The 21,758-nt window shown below is 46.8% G+C and overlaps 2 protein-coding genes across 2 annotated transcripts; one reads left to right on the top strand and one right to left on the bottom strand.

Annotated features, from left to right (window-relative positions):
- The first annotated feature begins 554 nt into the window (after positions 1-554).
- Positions 555-9,559, top strand: LOC123032057 (carbonic anhydrase 4-like). Its single transcript, XM_044447680.1, has 8 exons — positions 555-630; positions 1,456-1,485; positions 3,672-3,836; positions 4,355-4,500; positions 7,396-7,485; positions 7,647-7,719; positions 7,810-7,973; positions 9,360-9,559. Exons 1-8 carry the CDS (start codon positions 555-557, stop codon positions 9,480-9,482), a joined length of 867 nt encoding a protein of 288 aa, XP_044303615.1. The 3' UTR covers positions 9,483-9,559.
- Positions 9,560-13,148: 3,589 nt separating this feature from the next.
- LOC123032056 (carbonic anhydrase 4-like) lies at positions 13,149-19,870 on the bottom strand. Its single transcript, XM_044447679.1, has 8 exons — positions 19,795-19,870; positions 19,615-19,644; positions 19,181-19,345; positions 17,696-17,844; positions 16,223-16,312; positions 15,849-15,927; positions 14,841-15,004; positions 13,149-13,578 (listed from the first exon to the last, which is right to left on the bottom strand). The coding sequence occupies exons 1-8, from the start codon at positions 19,868-19,870 to the stop codon at positions 13,363-13,365; spliced, it is 969 nt and encodes a 322-aa protein (XP_044303614.1). The 3' UTR covers positions 13,149-13,362.
- Positions 19,871-21,758: the final 1,888 nt, after the last annotated feature.

The raw sequence follows: 21,758 nt of genomic DNA, 5'->3' as shown, positions 1-21,758 counted from the left end.
CAATTCCTGCTTGGATTGCTTCCTAGATTGCTCACCAGCCAAGCATTCTTCCAAAGCATTCTTCAAGGGCACTCCAGGTTATGGAATGGGAAGAGTGATCCAATGCATTTCTATCACCTTAACCTGAAATGTTATGAATATAGGCACATGAGATGTTGTATGTCCCTTGAAATGGCGTTGCATTGTGATGGTAATTGCCCTCATACAAGCAATCACCAGTGCGCCACTGGGAAGAGATGAAGAACTCATGCACTGGACTGGGCTGACATTTCACTTGGGCAGCACGGGGGGAAGTTCATCTGCTTTAGATAGGGATGGTGAAACCTCAGTAAGAAAGTCAAGGGGCTGTGCAATCGTGAATGGGCTGGCACCTAGGGTGGGGAAATACTGGAAGGCTACAAATAGAAGACATCGTCTGGACCACCTGTAAATTTCCATGAATGAGGCAGAGCAATCACACAGTGAAATCCTCATCTGGAAGCACCCAAAGGTGGGTCAGAGAAAATTTGCAGACCACTAATATTATTTTCTCTGTGTGCATAGCAGGGGAAGGCATGGTTCTCAAAATGAACCCAACAATATCTGTTTTGGTGTTTCTACTAGTGGGAGGATTCTGCATTAACTGTGGAGGTAAGGTTCTACACCACAGTGTAAAAACTTGAATTAAAATTTGTTTGAATCTACACTCATCTTCAGGGATGTGGAGAAGCTGGACACTAGTTGATTCCTTTCACAATCTCTCAAGCTGCTGCACAAACTAATTGCAGTGGTCACTAAACCAGAAAATTTATTCATTTCCCTGGAGAAATGCTACACCCATCCTTGTAATCCTTGAGGATTACTATGTGTTTAATGATCTATCATTTCCCTTAATCAGAACAGCAACAGAAAGGGAAATCACAAGCAAATTCTTACTCTTATGAAATGACAACATTCCCAGGGCTTACATAGTAACATGTTTTGTGCCTGATGGTTAATTTCTAATGACCTGTGGTTAATGTGTATTTGTATCTGACTGAGGAAAAGCAGGGCTACGAATGTCTCTAATGTGTGTTTGTATATGTAAGTGAAGAGAGACACCTTTGTAGAACATCTAGAGAAATGTATGAAGTGTATAATAAATTTTGAGTGCAATCCTATGTACGTTTGACAGGCAATAAGTCCTACCATTTCCAAAAAGCATGGCTGTCTGAAGAGATGTTGGCAGTTCTAGGATGTTTGTCAGTCTACACCTATATGAGATTGCACCCTAAATAAATCAATATGATAAGGGCAAGATGATTAGGGTAAGCAGGATTGCTTTCAATTAATAGCATGGGTACCAAAGGCATCCCAACACTTCTCTGATCATGGGGAGGGTGATTAATCAGCACACAGGTTGGGCAGTTGCTGAAGTCTTCTGGCCTTTAACATAAGTTCCCATCACCTAACACAACCCCTTTCTCTCTCTTCCAGAGCTCTGGTGCTACGACAAACCAGATTGTGGTAAGCAAAACAACATTCCCTAATTTCGCCCACAGGCTGAAGGGAACTTCCCAGCACAGGAAGCTGGCAAGGCTCCTGTTGCTACTCGGGCAATTAAAACTTTATTGGGGCTCTGAGAAGGAGGACAGCAGGCTTGTCAGATGCGACTTCAAGCAGCTGTTGAAAGTCCCTTAGTGCTTTGCTGGCACCTCCACGTTAGGCATTGAAAAGGAGCAGGAATTTGAACTGTTCTTTCCGTCGTCCTATGGAACCCATCTAACTGCTTAATACGTGCTCCTTTTGCTTGCCTCGGGTCCTCTTCTGTATAGGTAGGGTGGCCATCTCTCTCTCTCTCTCTTTTTAACTGAAGACAGTCCTCTGTTTGAAAAGATGCCCTCTATTTTAAAGGCATTGTCTGTGTTGAGGGCTGTCCTGTTGAAGATAGTTTAAAGATAAAGGGCATCAGAAAAAGAGAGGGACTTTGCCATTCCCCATCTGTTGCACCTGGAGTGCAGACTGAGGAAGGGTCAGGGGCTGCCTAGTCACAGACTGCCGTACTATGGAGAAATGGCCTGTTTTCCTATTTCTCTATGTATAACTATTATTTCTAAATGCAAAACTATCTGCTTCTAATGCATGCAAATTAGCCTGTGCAAAACGTAAAGAAACTGGGCTTCTCTTCTGTCCTCTTCTGCCATAATTCCACATGGCCTCGCCCGAGGATGTGGCCATCGTCCCTGCAGCGTGCCGTTTGCTCATGCGCTCTGCACAGGCATGCAGCTTATTTGAGGGGAATTGCAGCAAGGGAAACTGGGGGAGCTGTTGGGGAAGCCCTCTCCCCACCACTTCCTGTTGCAACTCAGAAGCAACGGCAGCTATCTGTAGCGTTGTTAGGTAAGCGCCCAGGCGCTTCTCCTGCAGTGGCACCTCCTGGTTGCCTCTCATGAAGAACCACTGCCTAGTAACTTTGCAGTGGTGAGTCTTGGTGGTTGCAGACCCAGTGAGAGACCGAAGAGGTGGGTCTCCCAGGTACAGGACAAGTCCCACCCTATCATTAGGCAGACTGCCTCAGGCAGCAGATGCTCAAGGCATCAGAGCTGCAGGGAAGTGTTGGCAGACAGAGCTGTGTGTGGCCTGCCTTGTGTAGGCAGCCGGTGTCTATGGCTGGAGCTCCAGAGCCAGGGATGGTGGAGGTCTTGGCAGAGCACAGGAGAACCAGAAGCCAAGGCAGAGCCAGGAATGAGCAAGGGTCAAATACTGACAAGGTGTGTCAGCAGCAGAGGCAAATGAAAGGGCAGGTGCAGGCAAGGATCAGGTACCTGGCAAGGTGTAGCAGAACAAGAGATGAAGGTGAGACCGGAGGCAAGAGGCGAGCCAAGAGCAGGCAGGAATCAAAGCATGGCTGAAGGCCCACCAAAGGCATGAGTAGGAACACGAAGCAGGCATTACGAAGGCCTGCGTGTTGCTACAGTCAAGCTGCTGCAGCGTTTTCTAGAGCCTCCCAGGGTTCTCAGGTGTGCCACAAGTTTGCACAGGCTCTGATCTTTGCCAGTACCCACAGGTGCGCTCTTGGTCCTGCGAGCACTTGCTGCTCGTGGCTAGAGGAAGCTGTGTTCCAGCCTCAGATCCTGGCACCTTGCATCAACTTAGTTAGTACAATGGAGGTTATTGTCCTGTTGCCAAAGTGGTCATTAGACTTCACAATTGTCCTTATCTGATTCTCTTGGCTGGACCAGTACATTGTGGGTGATATTGTTCATCTATGGCCCTGAAACACTAACAGCCACACCTTTTGCTCTGATTCACTGCCACACATCCACCAAAAGTACAAGCCGAGGACTATTGTCAATATTGGCCCTGGCTCCAGCAAGCACCACTCGTGGGAGTCTGAGACCAATAAACACTGGCTCCCTTGTGGGATGGGTTGTCGCTTGACCAAGTGTGAGAGAAGCTCCATTTCTGTTGTAGTAGTCCAGCTAGCCAATCAGAAAAGTACTGAAAGTTGACTCTACTTCCTCAGTGACTCTGAACTCATCAAGGATTGGCCAGATGGTTTATTATGAAAAAGAGATTGACCCAAGGATATGTTTTTTGCGGTGGGAGGGAGATGGGATTCTGCCCATTGCAGAAAAGTGTTTTAATCACAGACACTTTAGAGGAGACTGTTGGTGTGCTTAGTGCATAGGATTCATTCCTCCTCCTCCTAGATCCCAACACATGGGCATCCCTTGGTTACTGTGGTGGCAAGAAACAATCTCCCATCAACATTGTTACCAGGAAAGCCCTGTCGGATTCCAGCCTGGGCCATATTCGATTTCTTGGATATGAAGACCGAATGAAGCCAAAGGTCCTTAAGAACACAGGGCACTACCGTAAGTGTAGATGGACAAGAAACTGTGAATTAATATGAAAGACAGGAGGCATTTCTGATCTGGGAACTCTGGCAGCAGGACCCAGACACATGGTTCTCTGCATTCCCATGGGAGCTTTCCAGGGGGAAGAGAATTTCCGACCACTCAGCTGTGCTTCGTCACCCCCGTGGTGATGGGCAGCAGGTTCTACTGCAGCTACCAGGTCAGGAGGGATCAGACAACCCTAGAACCCAACTGGGTTCCACTTGATCCCACAGAGTTTTTGAATCTGGCCTGGTCTCTTGGTCTGAGCATCACTTGGGTTAAGATGAAATGCTGACTGTACAGGTATTCTCTTGAGAGACCAGCCTCAGGTGTGGTTGTGTGGTGCTGACCTCACTTGAGGGAAGGGGTGTGGCACAGCTTGAGTTTCCCTGACATCTGCCCTTTGTGGATATTCAGGAAATTACTGGGGGCAGGGAGAAATCAAAGGGCTCATTGAAACATTCGCTTGTTTCATTGCTTTGCATTTGCTGCAGCTGACATTAGGATGGCGAGTGGAGCCAGCATTTCTAGTCCTGGCCTACCAGGAACATATGCCCTGAAATCCTTCCACTTCCACTGGGGAACATACATGTATCCAGGCTCAGAACATGCGATCGACGGCTTGCAGTACCCCATGGAGGTGAGCCATTCAGATACCGGAAGAAGTTGTGAGTGTTAAGATGTAGGGATTCAATTTGGATGCTAGGAGAGCAGTGTTAAGTTACTGGACAAGCTAAGCCCAGCTTTCCATCCTGCTGCCCAGGACCTAGAAGCGTGTCTGCAGTACCCTGATCCTGGCTATCCTTTCTTCAGATACTGTGCACAGCCCTGGTGATCATTAGGGAGCGCGCAGGGATGTGGTGCAGCTTCCCTCAAGCAGGTGCAGAGAAGCATGAGCAGAGGGCCATGCACTCATCCGACCTCAGGGGTGCTGAAGATGCCTTCCATTTGTAATCCTCCTCTGTTTCCCTGCAGTTTATTCCAGCCTTTTCTTACCAGAAAAAAAAAAAAAAAAAAGCATTAAGGAGAAGAGTCACAGTGTGAGGAGCTCCCTGCCTGGAATTAGCCTATGTGCTGAGCTCCCAAGCCTCAGAGCCATTAGTGTAGGAATGGGCCTCATCCAGCCTACAGAGGCTTCGGCTGCCTCCATGAACCTCTCCTCAAGTCCTGCTCTGTGAAGTCTGACAGGCACTTTGGGGCAGGGATTGTTGATGGAGGATAAATGGGCAATTGATGCACCAAGTGCTTTGCCTGGGGAAAGTGCAGGGAAGGTGAAACGCAGGGGGAAGAGCACCCCCTCCACACTCATGCCCTGGTCTGGGCAGGGACTTGCGTGGGCCCTGACCCTCTGCAGCAAGGTCTTAGCTGTGGCAGCAGCTGCCAGAGCTCTGCTCCAGGCTGGCTATGCCAAACCCACAGCTTCCCCCACTGCAGAGGGCACGGGGAAGGCAAAGCAGCTATGGGGTCTGGCCAAGGCTATGGGGTGGTCATGCAGCGTTCACACCAGCTGGGCCAAATTCCTTGTGTGGGCTTCTGCTTCACTCGGGTATACCCGCCTGGCACCAGCATCCCCACACCCACCTCCCCAGCTGCCTAGATGCGTCCTTTGCAGGCACGCACACACCTCCTGCCCTTCTTGGCGCTCCCTGTCTGCTCCTGACACTATGAAGGGCACAATGCCGTGCATAACTGCACAGAAAAAGTCGCACAGCTTCCAGCATTCTGCAGCCAGCTAAGCTGGATTTCTTCCTTTCACAATGTGCACAGGATCGCACCTTTCATATGTCAGCCCAAATGGAATGGTGGAAGGGACTGTGGCCCTGCAGAAGGCAGGTGGAAGTCGCCACTTTTGAGTGCTGTGCCTCATAAGCCGCTCTCTGCTAAAAGAAAAGAAAACGTCCAGAAGAATAATTCCACCCTTGCCTTTCATCTACAGAACCAGTGTTCAGTACTCAGGCAGTTTAACCCCCTGACACCTGCCATCCGAACAGGTGTGGCCAGTTCTATCCCTTCAATATTCTGCCGCTTCATTCTGCAGTGACCTGGTTTGCGTGACGCAACAACCCATCCTTGGTAACTAGCCATAGTGGGTTGTTGTGTTGTCCAGACTCAGAGTACTTCCTAAAGGGTGGGTTATTTTTCAGGAACAAGACCCCCTGATAACTGCAATGGGTGGTCATGTTATCTGAACTCAGGAAAGCCATTTCATCATGGGTTGAGGAGATCAGCTAGTGAGCCACTTAGCAAGAGCTGCAAAACTATTTGCTGCTCTTGATCTGGCTCACGCTTCAGGCAGTGATGGCCTCTCCATGAACATCTGAGAGCCACTCTGGAGGAAACATAATTGGTTCACCCCACACCATCACTTTTTTGACTCAGAAAACAGCACAACTGTCTTTGTGTGTGCGCGTTTTTAATTCTTGTTATTTTTGCTGGTCTTTCACAAGCGAGCTCTTATGGCTGTCAGATAGGTGCAATATTTCCTGGTCAATATCCTTGTCTGTTTCAGCTGTCAAAGGGAACAGAGAAGTTGTAAGCCAGAGAGTAATTGCCAAAAGCACCAGGAAAGAGGAAAAAATACATTAAATAAAATAGGGTAGGGACAATAATTTATTTAATTTGTTTAAAAGCCACCAGTTGGGAACATGCTGTCTGGGCAGTCATTACGATCAACAAATAACATTAATAAAATAATGCAATTAAAATCTCATAATAAATAAAGTCACACTAAAAGAATTAAATGAAAATAAAGCATACATTATAATTAAAACTGTGCACTGATATAAATTGTCTAAATAGTGCCAAAGGTACACTGGTGTGCGAAACTCAATAGGGTTGGTGCCTGGCACATCTTCGGTAGAGTGTTCCATAATTGGAGCACCACCATAGAACCTCTTAGCAATGTAATTCTCTGGAGTTTTGGCACTGCTCCAACAGCTCTCAGTGTCTTCCCCCTTTAAAACACTTCCTTGAGTCTCCAGCTATTCCAGAAGACCATTATTCATTGGCAGATCTTCCACCTCCGCAGATAAAATGTTTGCAGACGTGTGACACCACAGCAGTGCAGACAAGACTGTTCCTGAGCATAACATGCTAGTTTCTGCTTTTCTCACGCCTGTGGAGCACAGGCCTCAGGTCTGTTCGATTTGCCTGTCCAGGAAAATGCACCTCTGCTTGCATAGCTCAACTTGAAGCTCTATCAGCCAAACTTTTCAGAATATCAGCCAGCGATCCTTTGAACAAAAGAAGGTTTATTCAGCAGCTGCACAATGTGGATTATTATGCTTTGGTCCTCAGAAGAGTGAATGGCCAGTGGGCTTTATGGCTGGATGGGTTGTGAACATGGGTCTCCCGCAATGTAAGATGAGTCCTGCTGGCTCAGAGCTGTTCTCAAAGAGTACAGCTGGATGGCCCACAGTAGCTACCCACCACAATCCACTAATCTCTTTACTGCACCATGCTAATGTCTATTTTCATTTTCAGTTTCATCTTCTATGTCTCTTTCCCTCCTTGTTTCCCTCACCCCTTGCCTCAGCTCCACATTGTTCACACCAAAAACAACATGAGTGAAGAAGAAGCGAAAAAGGATCCCGAAGGGTTTGCTGTCCTGGGTTTCTTCCTAAAGGTGAGGAACAGAATGGGATTCCTCCTGTAAGACTTGTCCAAGTCCAGAGTGGTTCACGTGCCCTTGAAGTGCTGAGTCTGCCTAGGGTTCTACCCCATAAAAGAAAGGGGAACTTGTGGAGATATTCCTGTAACACATACCCGCCCTTCATTTCCCCGCAGAAGTCCAGCAAAGCTCCTATTGTCAGTGCATGGAAGACCCTGGGCAAGTTTTTGGAAAGGATCCCAGAGAAAGGTGAGCCTTTGCACCCCAATTCCCTAGAAAATGAGGTGTTTTTCTACCAGCCGCTTTAGCTGAATTTTCACTTTTCTTCTCTTTCCCAAGGGAATTCTGTGAATCTGCACGGGGAATTCTCCCTAGGAGCTTTATTGAACACAGTAGACACAAAAACCTATTACCGCTACCACGGCTCTCTCACGACCCCTGACTGCAACGAAGCTGTAATCTGGACCATCTTTCCTGAGCCCATTGAGATCCATCACACAGTGGTGAGCTGGGAATGTCTGCTGCCCTTCGGTTTTGGGGAGCCTGGCAGAGAGAATCCTTGGATTCTCTTAACTAAGAATGGAGCCTGTTGAAGGCAGCACAGCTCCACCAGGAGCTTGGACTGCTGGACTGTTTGGAAACAGACACAGATCGCAGCCTTGCCACCACGAACCAACAATCCGACAACCAGATTTACCTCCACTGCTGCCATTGCTGATAGATTGTCCTCCCCAAAGTCCTTTGTCAAGACTTAAGGCACATCATCAGTCTTGGTCGTCTGAGTGCCAATCATGTTTATGTGTCCCAGGGAAGCCAGCTCCATTTCAGGGGGTCAAAGGTGAATTGTGTATGGCCCAGGGCAGGAAAGAGTCAACCTCTAAAAGCAGAAACAGAAACAACCTCTAAAAGCCAAACAGAGGAGGGTGGAACTCTGGGGTGTCAACCCCCTTTCAGCCTGAGGTCCAGATTCTATTTCAGAAGAGATCTTGTGGGCCAAACAGTGAAAGAGTTAAAACCAAGGTATCAGCTCATTTTCGCTCAAAGCCTTTATTGCCAGTAACTAAATCTGAGGAGTGGGTTTCGAACCAGTGTGTGCACCACCTGTCAATGGTCAAGGGAAATGGGTGGGACTATGGAAAGGGGGCAGGACTTCTAAAGACACCACAGGGATGGATTCAAACTTGGAGGCTGAGATGTTGCCCTCCCGGCATAGACTAAGGCTGGCAAGTGGCTGAGGCAGAAGCAGCACAGAAATGTCAGAAGGAGCAGAGAGCACAGCTGCAGAAAACCAAGTCTAGAGGGGCAAAGATCCTCCCACAAAGGCCTCTAAGGGTGTCCTTAGAGCTTGCTTTTATGGGACCTGGTGGAACTGACAGTTGCTTGAAGAATTAAATGCTCTGTCGGGCATCAGGTCTGCACACGGGGGTGTCCTTGAGAAGGCCAACTTCATCTTCAAGGCTTGTGTGTCAGGGACAGGATCGCTGGTGTGGGAGCCCAGGTGCTTTCCGCTTCCCAAGCACCCTTCCACCTCCATCAGTCCAACTGCTACCTATTTCATTTATGACCACAGAGAAAGTAGAAGAGCCCCAGAGGGGAACAGGCCTTGTGTGCTTCCCTTCCTGTCTAGTCTGGCCTCTCCTGCAGGAGGTTTTGACTAGCTTAATTCATCTAGGCTTGGGCTTGGGATCCTACTTTTCAGCCAGTGTCTATTTTTGCAGCTGTTTTGAGCGAGAAGCCAATCTTGAGTCCAGGTTAAATTTTGGCTTTAGAAAGGTCTGCACTGCCGCTTCTGTTGCATGAACTTCCTGGTCTTCTTGAGCTCTAATATGTTGTCTCTTACAAGCTTTTATCTCTTTCCTTTGTTCCACCTCTTCCTTCCTTTCTTCCAGTTCAAGAGATTCACCAAGTCGATGTATTTCACCAACAAAAAAGAAAAGAGGCCAATGCAGAATAACTACCGTCCTCTTCAGTTTCTGAATAATCGAAAGGTTCTTCGCTTCACAGAAAAGTAACCTCCGTGTAATCTGGACCACTGCTTTTGCCAAAATTACTTCTGAAGAATGTGTGTACACACATGTACTGTGGGTGCAGAATGGCGACCGGTTCCCACTGCTTGAATGATGAAATGCCCTCCTTACTTACCCAAGTATAAATAAATTCCATCTGCTTTTAGCGGAGAAGGTTTCCCTGGGCCAGAAAAGAGGTTTGCTCCAGCTGGGAGAGTGTATGTTCTTTTTTGGTGCTGTCAGATGAATTTTTTTATAGAAAAAAAATTAAAACATATACACACTTGGCTTTTCTTTAAAAAAGAAATGTTTATTCAGCATACACATTCAGTAGATACAAACTCATGAGATTTTGTCCAAAGGGTAAATATACTTGATACTTTGCAGCAAATGAAGACAGGAACTTTTGAGAAGCTGCCTGCAATTTCCTCCTCTGCCTTCCACATACAAGAGTAGTTCCTGATTCCCATTAATACTGAGAAAAGTGGATCTTTCTTTTTTCTTTCCCTTTTACAAATCTCTGTATATACGAACCGTTGCTTCAGTTTAGCATAAATTTATTTCAAACATACACAATTGCACCAGAATCTGGTCTGGTCTCAGGAGGTTACCTCTGTCCATCAGAATGATTACCAACTCAGGTCCAGAGAACACAGCAACAAAACCTTCCAAGATGTTCACAGGCGTGACTGTCTTTGGGTGGAAAATGTGGGGCAGTATGTATTCAGTGCAGTTCAGGAAGTAATATTCCTGGACTACCTCCGGGAAGAAGTTGGGTAGTATTCAGTCCGCACTACCCAACCGGGCGTCCTTCAGATTGGACTGCATCTCCCATTATTCACAGCCTGCTTGTTGCCCCTGCTGGGAAATGATGGGAACTGTAGGCCTACACATCTGGAGAGCCCCAGGTTGGGAAAGGCCCAATGAGGGGTTGGAGTAGGTCTGGCGAGGTCCAGTTTCACATTCCCTCTCAGGCATGAAGCTCGAGGGGGAATCTGGCCAGTCGCCCTCTCTCACTCTGGCCTACCTTAAAAGAATCACTGTGAGGCCACAACAGGTAGGCAGCAGAGAGAGCCAAGCACACGACCGGAAACTCCTTGCAGAAAGGTTGGAATAAACATGCAATAACTACATTAATGCTACATTGAAAGAAACATTTAACACTGCTTTCTTCTGTTCATAGGAATATACACACATGTCTTCAGTTTAATTACCACAAACGGTCATACTTTGAGAGCCAAATGAGAGGCGACATTTGTCATTTGCCCTGGCATAAATCTAAATAACCGGTATGCAAATTTATTTATTTATTAAAACATTTCTATGCCACCCCTTGCCGAGGCCTCGGGGCAGCTTACAACATCAAATAAAATACAAAATACAAATAAGGGGCGGTGCTCTAATCCTTTGTTTCTGTTATTGTCTCGGTTGAAATCCTCCCCTTTGCTAATCCATGACACAACCACATACAACACTCAAGGGCAAAGCATGTGACAAATGTCACATCTAGTTTGACACCAAGTCACAGCTGACTAATTAGCCCTTGTTGAAACTGCTTTCTCATTTGAGGTTCTCAGGGAAGAATGTTCCTGGCCTCCTTACACCTTAAAGTTTCCACCTCCGAGGGCCTAAACAAGAAGAAATTCTTCCCACATCATTCAGAAGTGCTTAACAAATTAGAGACCGTTGTAACAGAGGATTTTGGAAATCCTTTCCACAATTAAAGAATAAGTCTTAATAACAAGAAGAAACAAAGATACCACTATCGAGAGAGAGAATGAGGTAGTTAAAAGGGTGTGGTTTGCTCCAGTTTTTCCCACGGAGGAAGAAACTTGCTCTGGCAGCTGCAGGCCCATGTTGGGCTGTCCGTGATGGGAAGGGATGCAGCAACCGGATCACGCACACATGTGACCCGCTGTTCACTGGGTGCCTCAGAGGCAGTGCCCGATGTGGACTGACTCTATTGAAAAAAATGCTGCACTGGAGATAAATTATGGAATTTCTGTGTGAGATTAGAGACATCCAATGTGAATGAGCAATTGCTTGATGTTCCTATCTGTATAAAAACGGATCTCGAAGCTGCGGCCTGTGTGATACTGGGGTGTTCTCTTTATGAGGCATTGAACTCGGGGCTTCATGGATGTTCCAAGTTCCAAAAGAGTCTCATTTTTTTCCACTGGGGTTTTGCTTTCAATGCCTTCACATATGTTGTATTAGATAACTACATGGTGGCACTGCCGTTTAGCATAATTGCTCATTTATGCAAACCTTTATTCTAGTTTGTTGTGCCATGACAATTCATTACCTCATTATCTTTATTTGCTCTTAAAAAAGGCACAAAAGGGACTACAAAACATGGGAGAGGCCTGGAGGATGATGACTTGCCAACTTTTGAAAGGGGCTTGCCTTCAGGTAAGGGGCTTGCCTTCAGGTAAGGGACTTGCCAACTTCTGTAAGTGAAGGGTTTTAACTACACAAAAAAGCCTTGAGAAGCCCACAGACCTGAAAGTAATTTCAACTGTTTAAAAAATGTTAAAAGGATTTGCACAGAAATCTGAACCTCCCAATCCACACTGAAATCAATATTTGAAATGAACTTTTTCCTGGTGTTATGTGAAACTTAGGTTTTGGATTATGATGTACTGAATCAGTGCTCAAATTCCATTATCAGGTCCATTAGTTCTAAGCCCAAACCTTGATTTGGGAAACTCAAATATAGACAGAGGTTGGTGTAAAGCAACACAAAAGCAAATAAAAGAATTGCTGGATCCACAGCAGGTGCAGCCAGTCTTAAGAAAAAATAAATAGGAAAAACAAACCAAAACTGAAGTAATTTTATAATATAATTAGTGTTAAAAGCTTCAGCTTGACTCCATTAGAAGCTGTAATATTGAATGGCTATCAAGAAGAGTCACTTTTAGTATTAATTTTATGATGGAATTGCTCTGTTGTTTGTCTACATTTCATTCCTTTCTGTCTAGCTCACAATTTAAGTCTTGAGATACAAGATGTTCTGGAAGCTTCATTTCAGCTCTAGGTGTCATAGACTGAGCAGCACTTTTTTCTCCAACACTGTCCGTAGAAGCCCCGGCTGCTTCTCCTCTGTGCTCCTGTCCCTACAGTGATGCGCATCTCTCACTCCCCCTTTTCTGTTTTCAAGTACATTTCCTACCTGGCTGAACTGGTTGAGAGAGAGATGGCAGGTAGGGACAGGTAGGATTGCGTGAGCACCTAGACATAGGTGGCTGACGGGGGTGGGCAGAACACCAGGAGCAGGGCGCTGGTGTGAGGCTGGGCTTGTAGCTTTGTAGGGCTAGAGGCTGGCAGTGTGGTCAATGGTCCAGGGTCAAACATGAGGCAGCAGGCAGTCCAGTCCAGTGCAAGAGAGAGCAGAAACAGCCCAGAGGTCAAATGCCAGGGAAGCAGCCACAGAAAGGCAGTCAAGGTGGAGGAGGGAGGCCACAGGGACAGACAAGAGTGTTCTGGAGCTAAGCGGGATTAACCGGAACAAGAAGGAACACACGGGAGCAGACTGGAGCACGCAGGATCGAGAGGAGCAAGGCAGGAGGGAATGAGCAAGCAGCGACGAACAGGAGCAAGGCAGGAGCGAGGTTCCAGGCATGGAGCACACGAGAGTCACAGGGACAATCGTGTCCTTGTGGGGGAGAACAGCAGCGCAGAGAGGCCTTCTAGGACGGTTTCCTGGGCCCCAGCTCCGCCACGTGATTGCCTCTCAGCTGCTCCCTGCAGCTGCCTGCAAAGGTGTTCCTGGTCCTGCAGACATTTGCAGAGCTAGGCAGGTCCTAGTCCTGATTGTGGTCTAGTACTGACCTCTCGGGAGATCACAGCAATTCCCTCTCTGCGTGGTTCCCAACACTTCTGCCCTTTATACGAGCATTGAGGAGATGATGGTGGCGATGAAAAGGAAGGGGAGGAGTGGTGTTGATGGAGCAACCAGGGAGGCAGCAGAACGCTTAGCCTTCAAAGCGGCCGATGCTTGCACCTCCCGTTTCCCTATTGGTTGCAGGGGGCGGAAATTGTTCTGCATCCGTGGCCCGCTGGAGGAGTCCGTATAACGCAGTTCAGACGGGAAAGCTTCCACCTATCAGAGGAGAGATAAGAAGAACATCAGCCTGGGTAAAGTGACAAAGGAGGTGCTGCTGGATTGAGCACTGGGATCTATGCCATGAAAACCAAGAGGGACCAAGCTAGGATATCAGCCGATTAGCAACTCAATGGGACAAATGCACAGTTGTTACAGTGCACCATTGAAATGGCCTCAGACCCTCTTTTCATGTTATAGCTCCTTTCTCAAGCCCAACTTCTTTAGCAAAATCCTCAGCCCAGACCAACCAACTGTATCGCCTTAACTTCTCTCAACTGTCTAATGCTAAGGCCTGGTCTAGCTATCACATCTCCATTTTGGGCAACCTCAGATTAGACAGGGTTCTGTGCATTTTGCAATTCTGCAGAAACAGATAAAATGCTTATAATGTGGAAAAGATTGGAAATAAACCTGCCAAATATCATACTGCCCTTGTACAATTTACAGTGCAACTGCACTTAGAATATTATGTTCCATTCTGGTTGCCTTATGTAAAAAGGGCTATTGTAGAGGTGGGAAAGACAGAAAAGGGCAAGTCAAATAAATGGCTGAGGGACTGGAGCAACTCACTGAAGGGGAAAGACTACAATTGCTGGGATCATTTAGCTTAGAAAAAGGGCAAAAGAAAAATCATGATAGAGATGTACGTGGTATGGTAGAAATGGATAGAGAAACATTGTTCTTTCCTTCTCTTGCCCTGTGACCAGAACCTGAGGCCATTCCATGAAGTTCAGTGGTGGAAGATTCAGGACAGATAAAAGAAAGTGCACCTTCACACAGCAACTATGGAATTTGCTTCACAGGATGCAGTGATGGCCTCCAATTTGGATGGCCTTAAAAGGGGATTGGACCAATTCAAGGAGGAGAAGGCTACTAGTCCTAGAGGTATTGGAGGCCCATGTCTATGTGCATCAGTTGCTGGGGAATATGGGTGGGCGGGTGCTTTTGCACTCATGTCCTGCTTGTGGGTTTCCCTTGGGCAGCTGGTTGGCCATTATGCGAAGAGAAAGCTGGACCAGATGGATGCTTGGTCGGATCCAGCATGGCGCTTCCTGGGTTCTTATGGTACCAGCTTCAGGATTTAACTTCTTGAAAGATCTTAGCTTTCATCCCTCTCTCCCCGCTCCCCCTCGCTCTCTCTCTCTGAGTTAAATATGGGAGAGACAGCTGGAGGAGAGGGGAAGACGCAAAAGAAAGCACCTTCTTGCTTGCCTCTGCATTCTGCCTGTGTTTGTCCAAACTCGGATTGCTATACTCACCACTTTGGGTGGCACCAGGATGGGGTCAGGAAAGATGGTCCAGATTACGACCTCATTGCACTGGGGAGTGGTGAGAGAGCCGGGGTAGCGGAAATAGCGGGCAAAGTCTGTGGGACCCAGCAGGTCCAGGAGGGAGAAGGTGCTGTCAAGATCTGTATGTTTGCCTGAAGATGTGGAGGAAAGTGGGTTATGCACATGTTCCAGATTTAAACAGGTTCAAGCTAGTTTTAACAATGATTTTACAGAAAAATTGAGCACGAGTTTGAGAACCCACATGACACAGTGCAGCTGTCTCCAACATTTCAGACCCATGGACACATTTGAGGAACTGCTGTGGGCTCCACCATGGCATGATTTCTATGAAAGATCACATGGGATCCCGACTAGCCAAAACGAGACAGAGACGGTGGAGAACGAGAAATGGTGAGGCTGGGAGGGAAATAGGAAAAAGAGCAGAGGGAAGCCAAAGAGCAATCCTAGTGGTTCTAAGATTTTCCAAGGTTTTTCCTTAAACTTTTCTTTTTGAAGGGGGCAGGGAATGGATAGTATTGTGGTGACACTGAAATTGTCTAGGGGAACCCTGGTGAAATGGTTAGGATGTCAGGCTAGAACTGAAGTGAACTAGTTTCAAATCTGCACTCCGTCATGAAGTTCACAAAGTGGGCTTGGCCCTGCGAGGATACAAGAGAAAAGGGAAAAATGGATGCCAGATTGACTGCCCTGGAGGAAAATTGTATATATGTTATAAATAAACATATGAATAAATAATGATGCTTCCCATTAAGGACCCTAAATTGTGCAGTTCTGTATAAGGGATGGTGAGGGAAATCCAGGGGCGCTGATGAAGCAGCCATGTCCAGGGTACATCAAGGCAATAATTGGAACTATCAAAATTGAACAATGCGGTAGACAGGCAGGAAAGTATTTCAACTCATTATGGAAGCTGTTATGGATTCTCAGGGTGAGAGAGGAAACAGTTGGCCCTCCTGGTTTTGCCAAGAGACTCACCCTTTTCAGACACTTTCTTGAGGTTCTTTATGAAAGATTCCCATGCTTCAGCTGTCTTGCCTGAGGCCATTTCCGAACCCTGTGGTACAGAAGAAGCGGTGAAATGAAGCCTAGATGGACTCCCAGCAAATCCAGCACTTCCTGCTTAACCAACTACTCTTCTTCCATTTCTCCAGAGCAAGAGAAGAAGCATAGACATTAGGATAACACAGGTAGTATGCAATACGGATGTGGTTTTGGAACCACATTCCACATGAAACTTACAGTGGAACTAGCAGTCCGCTTGGATAAAGGGGCTGGAATTACTTTTTCCCCAACATAAAGTGCTATAAAATGGACAGAAGTTTCTACGTCCTTTTGGCTTCATCCCTCACCTCGAGAAAGAATCCTAGCACAGCAATTCCTTCTGGGTCCTTCCGAGCATCTGATACACTCGTGTTGTTTTTGGTATGTACAATGTGTAACTGATGGGAGAAAAAAAACAGTATTAATTTTGACTATATTTCTACTGTCCCACCCGGTCCCTTTTGGAGGAACCTTTGAGCACAGATGTGTAGACTATTGTATAATAAAGTCATCACATATTGGAAATTTCTCGTGTGTTCCTGCTTCACTTTCATTAGAGTTGGCCATTGATGGATTGGTTGATTGATCGATTGGATTAGTTCCCCACTTTTCTACCAAGAAAAATGGCACCCAGGAAGCTTAGAATCATTTAAACAGCTCAAATGAAACAATAATACAACAAATGCATTTAAACACAATTGAAAAGACAACTATCACAGAATAAAAAGAACCTCTGACCCAGCAGCCCAGCTTCCATGCCAAAGGCCTGCTTGAATAAAAAGATCATTACCCGCTGGTGGAAAAGGGGCGGAGAGGGAGCCAAGCTAGTGTCCCTGGGCAGGGCAACCCTCCGTCCTGGAATAGCCATAGGGAAGGTCCACCCTTGCATTGTGACCAAGCACACCTCTGAATGTGGCAGCATCCAAAGAAGGGCCACTCCAGAATTCTCAGAGGCAGGCAGGCTTGTGTGGGACAAGGTGGCCATTCAGGTAGCCCAGTCCTCAGCTTTGTAGGCCTTCAGAAGACAGAACCTGCACTTGGGATGTTGCCCAGGGAAGCTGCTATAAGGGATGAGTCAAGTGCTCTTTGTCACAGCCCCAGCTGCCTGTCTAGCTGCAGTGGACCAGCTGATGCTTCCGAAAAGTTTTCAAATGCAGCTCCATGTAGCACATGGTACAGAAGTCCGAACAAGATGTAATTAAGGCATGAGTGACTGTGACTTTTCTAATGTCTAAAAAACAGGCTTTGAAGTCAAAATATACATTGCAATAATTAAATGGAAAAAGAAACGTATTTTGCACATGCTGGAAAGAATGTTGTGCTTTGTTTTTTTATGCATACTTAGATAGGAAATACACCCTATCACTCGTAGGACACCCCCCCACCCCCAGCTGGACACTTTCTAACAGGGAAGAATTCTAGCCTGAACTAGAGGAATCACTTTCAAAAGCTGTGACAATTTGTGGTTTGTGCTAATGCTGAGGAAAACTGTTGCTGCTGCAATTCCAATCATTAAAGGCATTAGGAAGGAAATGAGCAGCTAAGATACTCTTACAATCATATAGTTGGAAGGGGCCAAGCAGGCCATCAGGTTGCACCACCTGTGTGGTGCAGTACTCAAGTCGCCCATCGAGAGTCCAACCAGACCTGATCCTCTGTAGCTTCCAAGATAAAGCAGAATTAGATACTTCAGGCTATATTGTTGAGCTTAAAGTTGAGTACATCTCTTCACCATCCTAAGTGAGAACCTCAAGTAGCTGGAATGGGAAATATATCCTTGCCTCCATAGGGTACTGTCTGTTGTCTATATAGTGCTCTGATCCTGGCCTGGAATCACCATCTCCCCAGTGGAAGTGGAAGGATTTGGCTGCGTACTGTGCTGGAAGACCATGGCCGGTGAAGTAGAGTCCATCTTCTAGTTCAATGTCAACTGCAGGTGAACAGAAAAATCCGGACATGAATTCCCCACCCCCAAAGCCTCTGCTGCTTATGCAACCACAAGTGCCGTGATTGGAATTGCTTGTGCAAACCAGCCTGTTTGCAAATATATCCGTACTCTGCGTGACTCCTTTTGAGCCATGCTTATCTTATCTGAGGTGTATTGAGTAAGTTTGTCAGATGTTGGCTCATACAACTGGGAGAGTGAAAGCAGGTTGAAAGGCAGTTGATTTCCCCCACATCTTTCTCTTCTGGGAATAGCTGAAGGATTCTGGAAACACTGGACTAGTGTCCTTCAGTGGTGACCCCGGAAAAGAGGATGTTGATGGAGGGGTGTGAGTTGAATTTTATTTCATCCCTCACAACAGTCTCCCTCAGCAGTGTCCTCCAGAGCTGAGGGCAGCTGGCTGGGTTTGTGCTGTACGTAGCTGCAACGTTCCAGTGGGCTCTGTTCCCCCATTGTATGATTGCAGGAGGAAATCAGGACTATCAGGAGCCTGGGACAGCCTGTAAACCCACACTGGAGAGGGGAGAAATCCACCCATCACAGTCTGCGCATACCAGCAGCACTCTCTGTATGCTGGGTACAGGTGTTTGGACAGGTGTTCAACTGCTTTCCCATGTGAGTTTTGCTGCAACTTACGCAGGATTAACAACACACAAACTGTTTGTTGGAGGGATGCATTCACAGTAAACTGACTGTCTGGGATGATACAATTAGGACAAGAAATCTCATAAATCCAGTCCTACGCAGCTGCTCACTTAAGCCCTCCACCCTCTCCCATGGCTTCATTCAAACAAAATTTTCCACTGTCATTTCACACTTCCTTTTATGTTATGTTATTTTTTATTAAGTTATTATATGCCGTCCCAATACTAAAAGTCTCCGGACAGCGTATAAACCTCCTTCAACTCCCCACTTCACCTCAACTTTCCACACTCAGCAGCCTTCCCAAACCTGGTATCATCCAGATATGTTGGACTACAACTCTCATCATTCCTAGCTAACATGGCCATGGGAGTCCTGGGAGTCACAGTACAGTACAACTGAAAAGCACCAGATTTGGGAAGGCTAACCCATTTAGAGCAGATTTCTTCCACCTCTCTTTCAAACACAAACCCCAAGCATGCTTCGTTATTACACAGCTTTGAGTTAAGAACATGTCATAACAGGAAGAAACGAAGAGCTATAAAAGGTATAAAACAACCTTCACTCACCAGGCATTGCCTTCTTGAAAGTTTGTGAGTGTGTTTGTAAGCTTTTTGCCTGCTGCCACCTTAAAGACTAGAAGCAATTTGTTTCAAGCATGAGAAGATTGCGCAGGTACCTGTTTTCCCACTATTTATCATTTCCTGCAGCTTTTTGCCGTCATCATAGCCGGTGAGCGTGATGGCACCCAGGCTGCGGTTATGGATGGCTTTCTCAGAGCGGATGTTGATGGGCGACTGCCTCTTGCCATTGCAGTACTCCTGGGTCAGCCATGTCCCGGGACCTTGCCAAGAGAAGGGCGAGCAGCAAAGACCAAAAGGCATGGCAATGAGACAGAAGGCACAGGGTGGCATTATTTTAAAAGGGCCTTAGCTTGAAAGCTACAGCCTCTGTTATGCACCCCGCCCCCAGCTGCCGCCCATACACATATATTCAAAAGCACATTTCATCCATTACAAAGCAGACCCGTGGAGTTCTGGACTCAGAAGCTGTGGCTCAGAATAAGCCTTGTTTGGGAAATATGGGACGCAAAAGGATTGCTATTTTTCTTACCACATTCTGGTTTATCGTAGCACCAGGAGCCTAAAAAGAGAAGAAGCAGAGATGGCACAAGCTTAGGAAGAGAAGCCAAATCCGTGGGAGGCTGCACTGATACTAGTGAGGAGCCCTCCTTTGCCCTCTCCCATGCCAAAAAGGAGACTTTACTTGCTGTGAGAGGTGCAGTGACCTTACCTTCACTACTGGTGTAGCATCCTCTTGCAAGCAAGAGGACCAGAGCGAGGGCTCCTGGCATCCAACTACCATCCATTGTATGCTGTGCCAGCTATGGAGAAGGAGGGAGGGAAATCAATTAAAGGAGGACTAACAGATTAAAGGGGACAAACCTTTAAGTCTATTTTAGCAGTCTGGTAACAATGAGATCTAAAAATGTTTCTTCCTTTCCTTTCCTTTCCTTTCCTTTCCTTTCCTTTCCTTCCCTTCCCTTCCCTTTCCTTTCCTTTCCTTTCCCTTCCCTTCCCTTCCCTTCCCTTCCCTTCCCTTCCCTTCCCTTCCCTTCCCTTCCCTTCCCTTCCTATTAGTCTGCTGTCACTTGAACTTCTTGGCTCTCCAGCAGGTAGGTGGTGCCAGCAGTGTGGGTTCATGTGGGACATAGGGGGTGGCACAAAACAGCAAAGTGAAATAAAATGAAACACATGCTCAACATCTCATGCTCCAAAGCTTAATTCTAGATGCCACGGTCAGCCCAGACAGACATGTTTTGCTACGACTTGCAGAAGAGGCTTAAACCTGAGCAAGCCTTGGAGCAGAGGTGGTGGGGAAAGGTGTCTCGCAGCTGGTGCTGCCATCATGCTGGACTTTGGGGCACATGGCTGGGGTGCTGTTCAGCTGAGCGAGCAGGAGGGCCCTCGGTTGCAGCAGGACTGGCTTGCCACCTTTTGAAGTAAGTGAATAATTAAGGCCTGGGTCTAAAGTTACCCGCTCGCAGCTGTGGGAAAGTTGCCAGCAGCAACTTTGTGTGTTCCTTATCTGAAAAATGGGTATGCTGAAAAAGAGCCTCCCACTGGCTCCACCACTGATATGGTGCAAATGGGAAGCGAGGAACGCTCTAGATGTTCTAATTTTCCTGCTGAGGAGAAAGCTGCATGGAGACCATAACATGTAAATATTCACACACAACTTCCCTCTCCCACATGTTTGCAAGTAGCGGGGCTGTGAGAGGTGCCAGCATCACTGCAGGGTCACCTGTCCAGCCGAAAAGGCGCATATGCAATTGTCACATCTGGCAACCTACATGCAGCTGTCGCACCTATTCCTATCCAGAATAAGCATGATGACTTTTATATAAGATAGTAACCAGATGTACGGTTTAAAATGCCAGTGTTAGAACATGAGAAATTAGCAGCAACAACTTGTGGAATTCACTGCTACAAGATTTGGTGATGGCCACAAGTGTTGATGGCTTTAGGACCAAATGATCTGCTGCAATGATAACTGAATACAGCCTCCACGTTCAGTGGCACTGAATCTCTCAGCACTAGACAACGACAAAGAAGACCATCTCCTGGCTCTGCTTGTGGCTGCCACTGGGAAAAGAAGGTGAAACTTGAGAAACCTTTTGAGAAGTGTGCTTCTTTTATTGTTAAAATAGCTGTAGCACAATTCCTACATCTGCATTTGTAACTGTGACACTGTGTTTCTCTGTCAGAGGGGTTATCAGAAATTAATGATAAAAGCAGAATAAATAAACCAACCTTTCTGAATTCCACCCTCTATCTCCCAGCCAACTTCTTCCTAACGTAAGTGCTGGTTGATGTCCCCTTGAGATAACAGGTATCCCCTCCAGCTCTGCCAGTAAGACCCCCACATTTAATCACCTGGCCTCAGGAAGGCTTGCTCACCTGTCAAGCGTGTGTGTCTCTCTCTGTCCTGCTGGAGAAGGTGACACCAGTGATGTGGAGAAAGCATCATGCCTTCTTTCTATCTATATATTCATTAAGGTCACCACCCAGTCTGTTAGTGGGGCGGGTGGAATTACTGAGAAAGGGAGGGTAGATTACAGCGAAGGAGAGGAGGGCACAAGAGGGCAGAAATATAAGGGTTAAGAGTCAGACCTCAGACAAATCCAGAGGCTTAGGTCCTGCATGAAGCCCTAGCGACAACAGGGAGTTTGTACTGGGATATGAGCGAGTGAATTA

Source organism: Varanus komodoensis, unplaced genomic scaffold, assembly GCF_004798865.1.
Source record: "Varanus komodoensis strain SLA01 unplaced genomic scaffold, ASM479886v1 scaffold53, whole genome shotgun sequence".
Classification (NCBI taxonomy): Eukaryota; Metazoa; Chordata; class Lepidosauria; order Squamata; family Varanidae; genus Varanus; species Varanus komodoensis.
Note: the sequence above shows the minus strand (reverse complement) of the source record. Positions and strands in the feature narration are given on the sequence as shown.

Coding starts and splice junctions, on each gene's coding strand:
- LOC123032057 (XM_044447680.1), top strand. CDS start 555: ATGGTTCTCAAAATGAACCCAACAATATCTGTTTTGGTGTTTCTACTA. Junction 631..1,455: donor ATTCTGCATTAACTGTGGAG/GTAAGGTTCTAC, acceptor TCTCTCTTCCAG/AGCTCTGGTGCTACGACAAA. Junction 7,974..9,359: donor TTGAGATCCATCACACAGTG/GTGAGCTGGGAA, acceptor CCTTTCTTCCAG/TTCAAGAGATTCACCAAGTC.
- LOC123032056 (XM_044447679.1), bottom strand. CDS start 19,870: ATGGATGGTAGTTGGATGCCAGGAGCCCTCGCTCTGGTCCTCTTGCTT. Junction 17,845..19,180: donor GATAAATAGTGGGAAAACAG/GTACCTGCGCAA, acceptor GTTCACCTGCAG/TTGACATTGAACTAGAAGAT. Junction 15,005..15,848: donor CAAGAAAGTGTCTGAAAAGG/GTGAGTCTCTTG, acceptor CCACATCTTCAG/GCAAACATACAGATCTTGAC.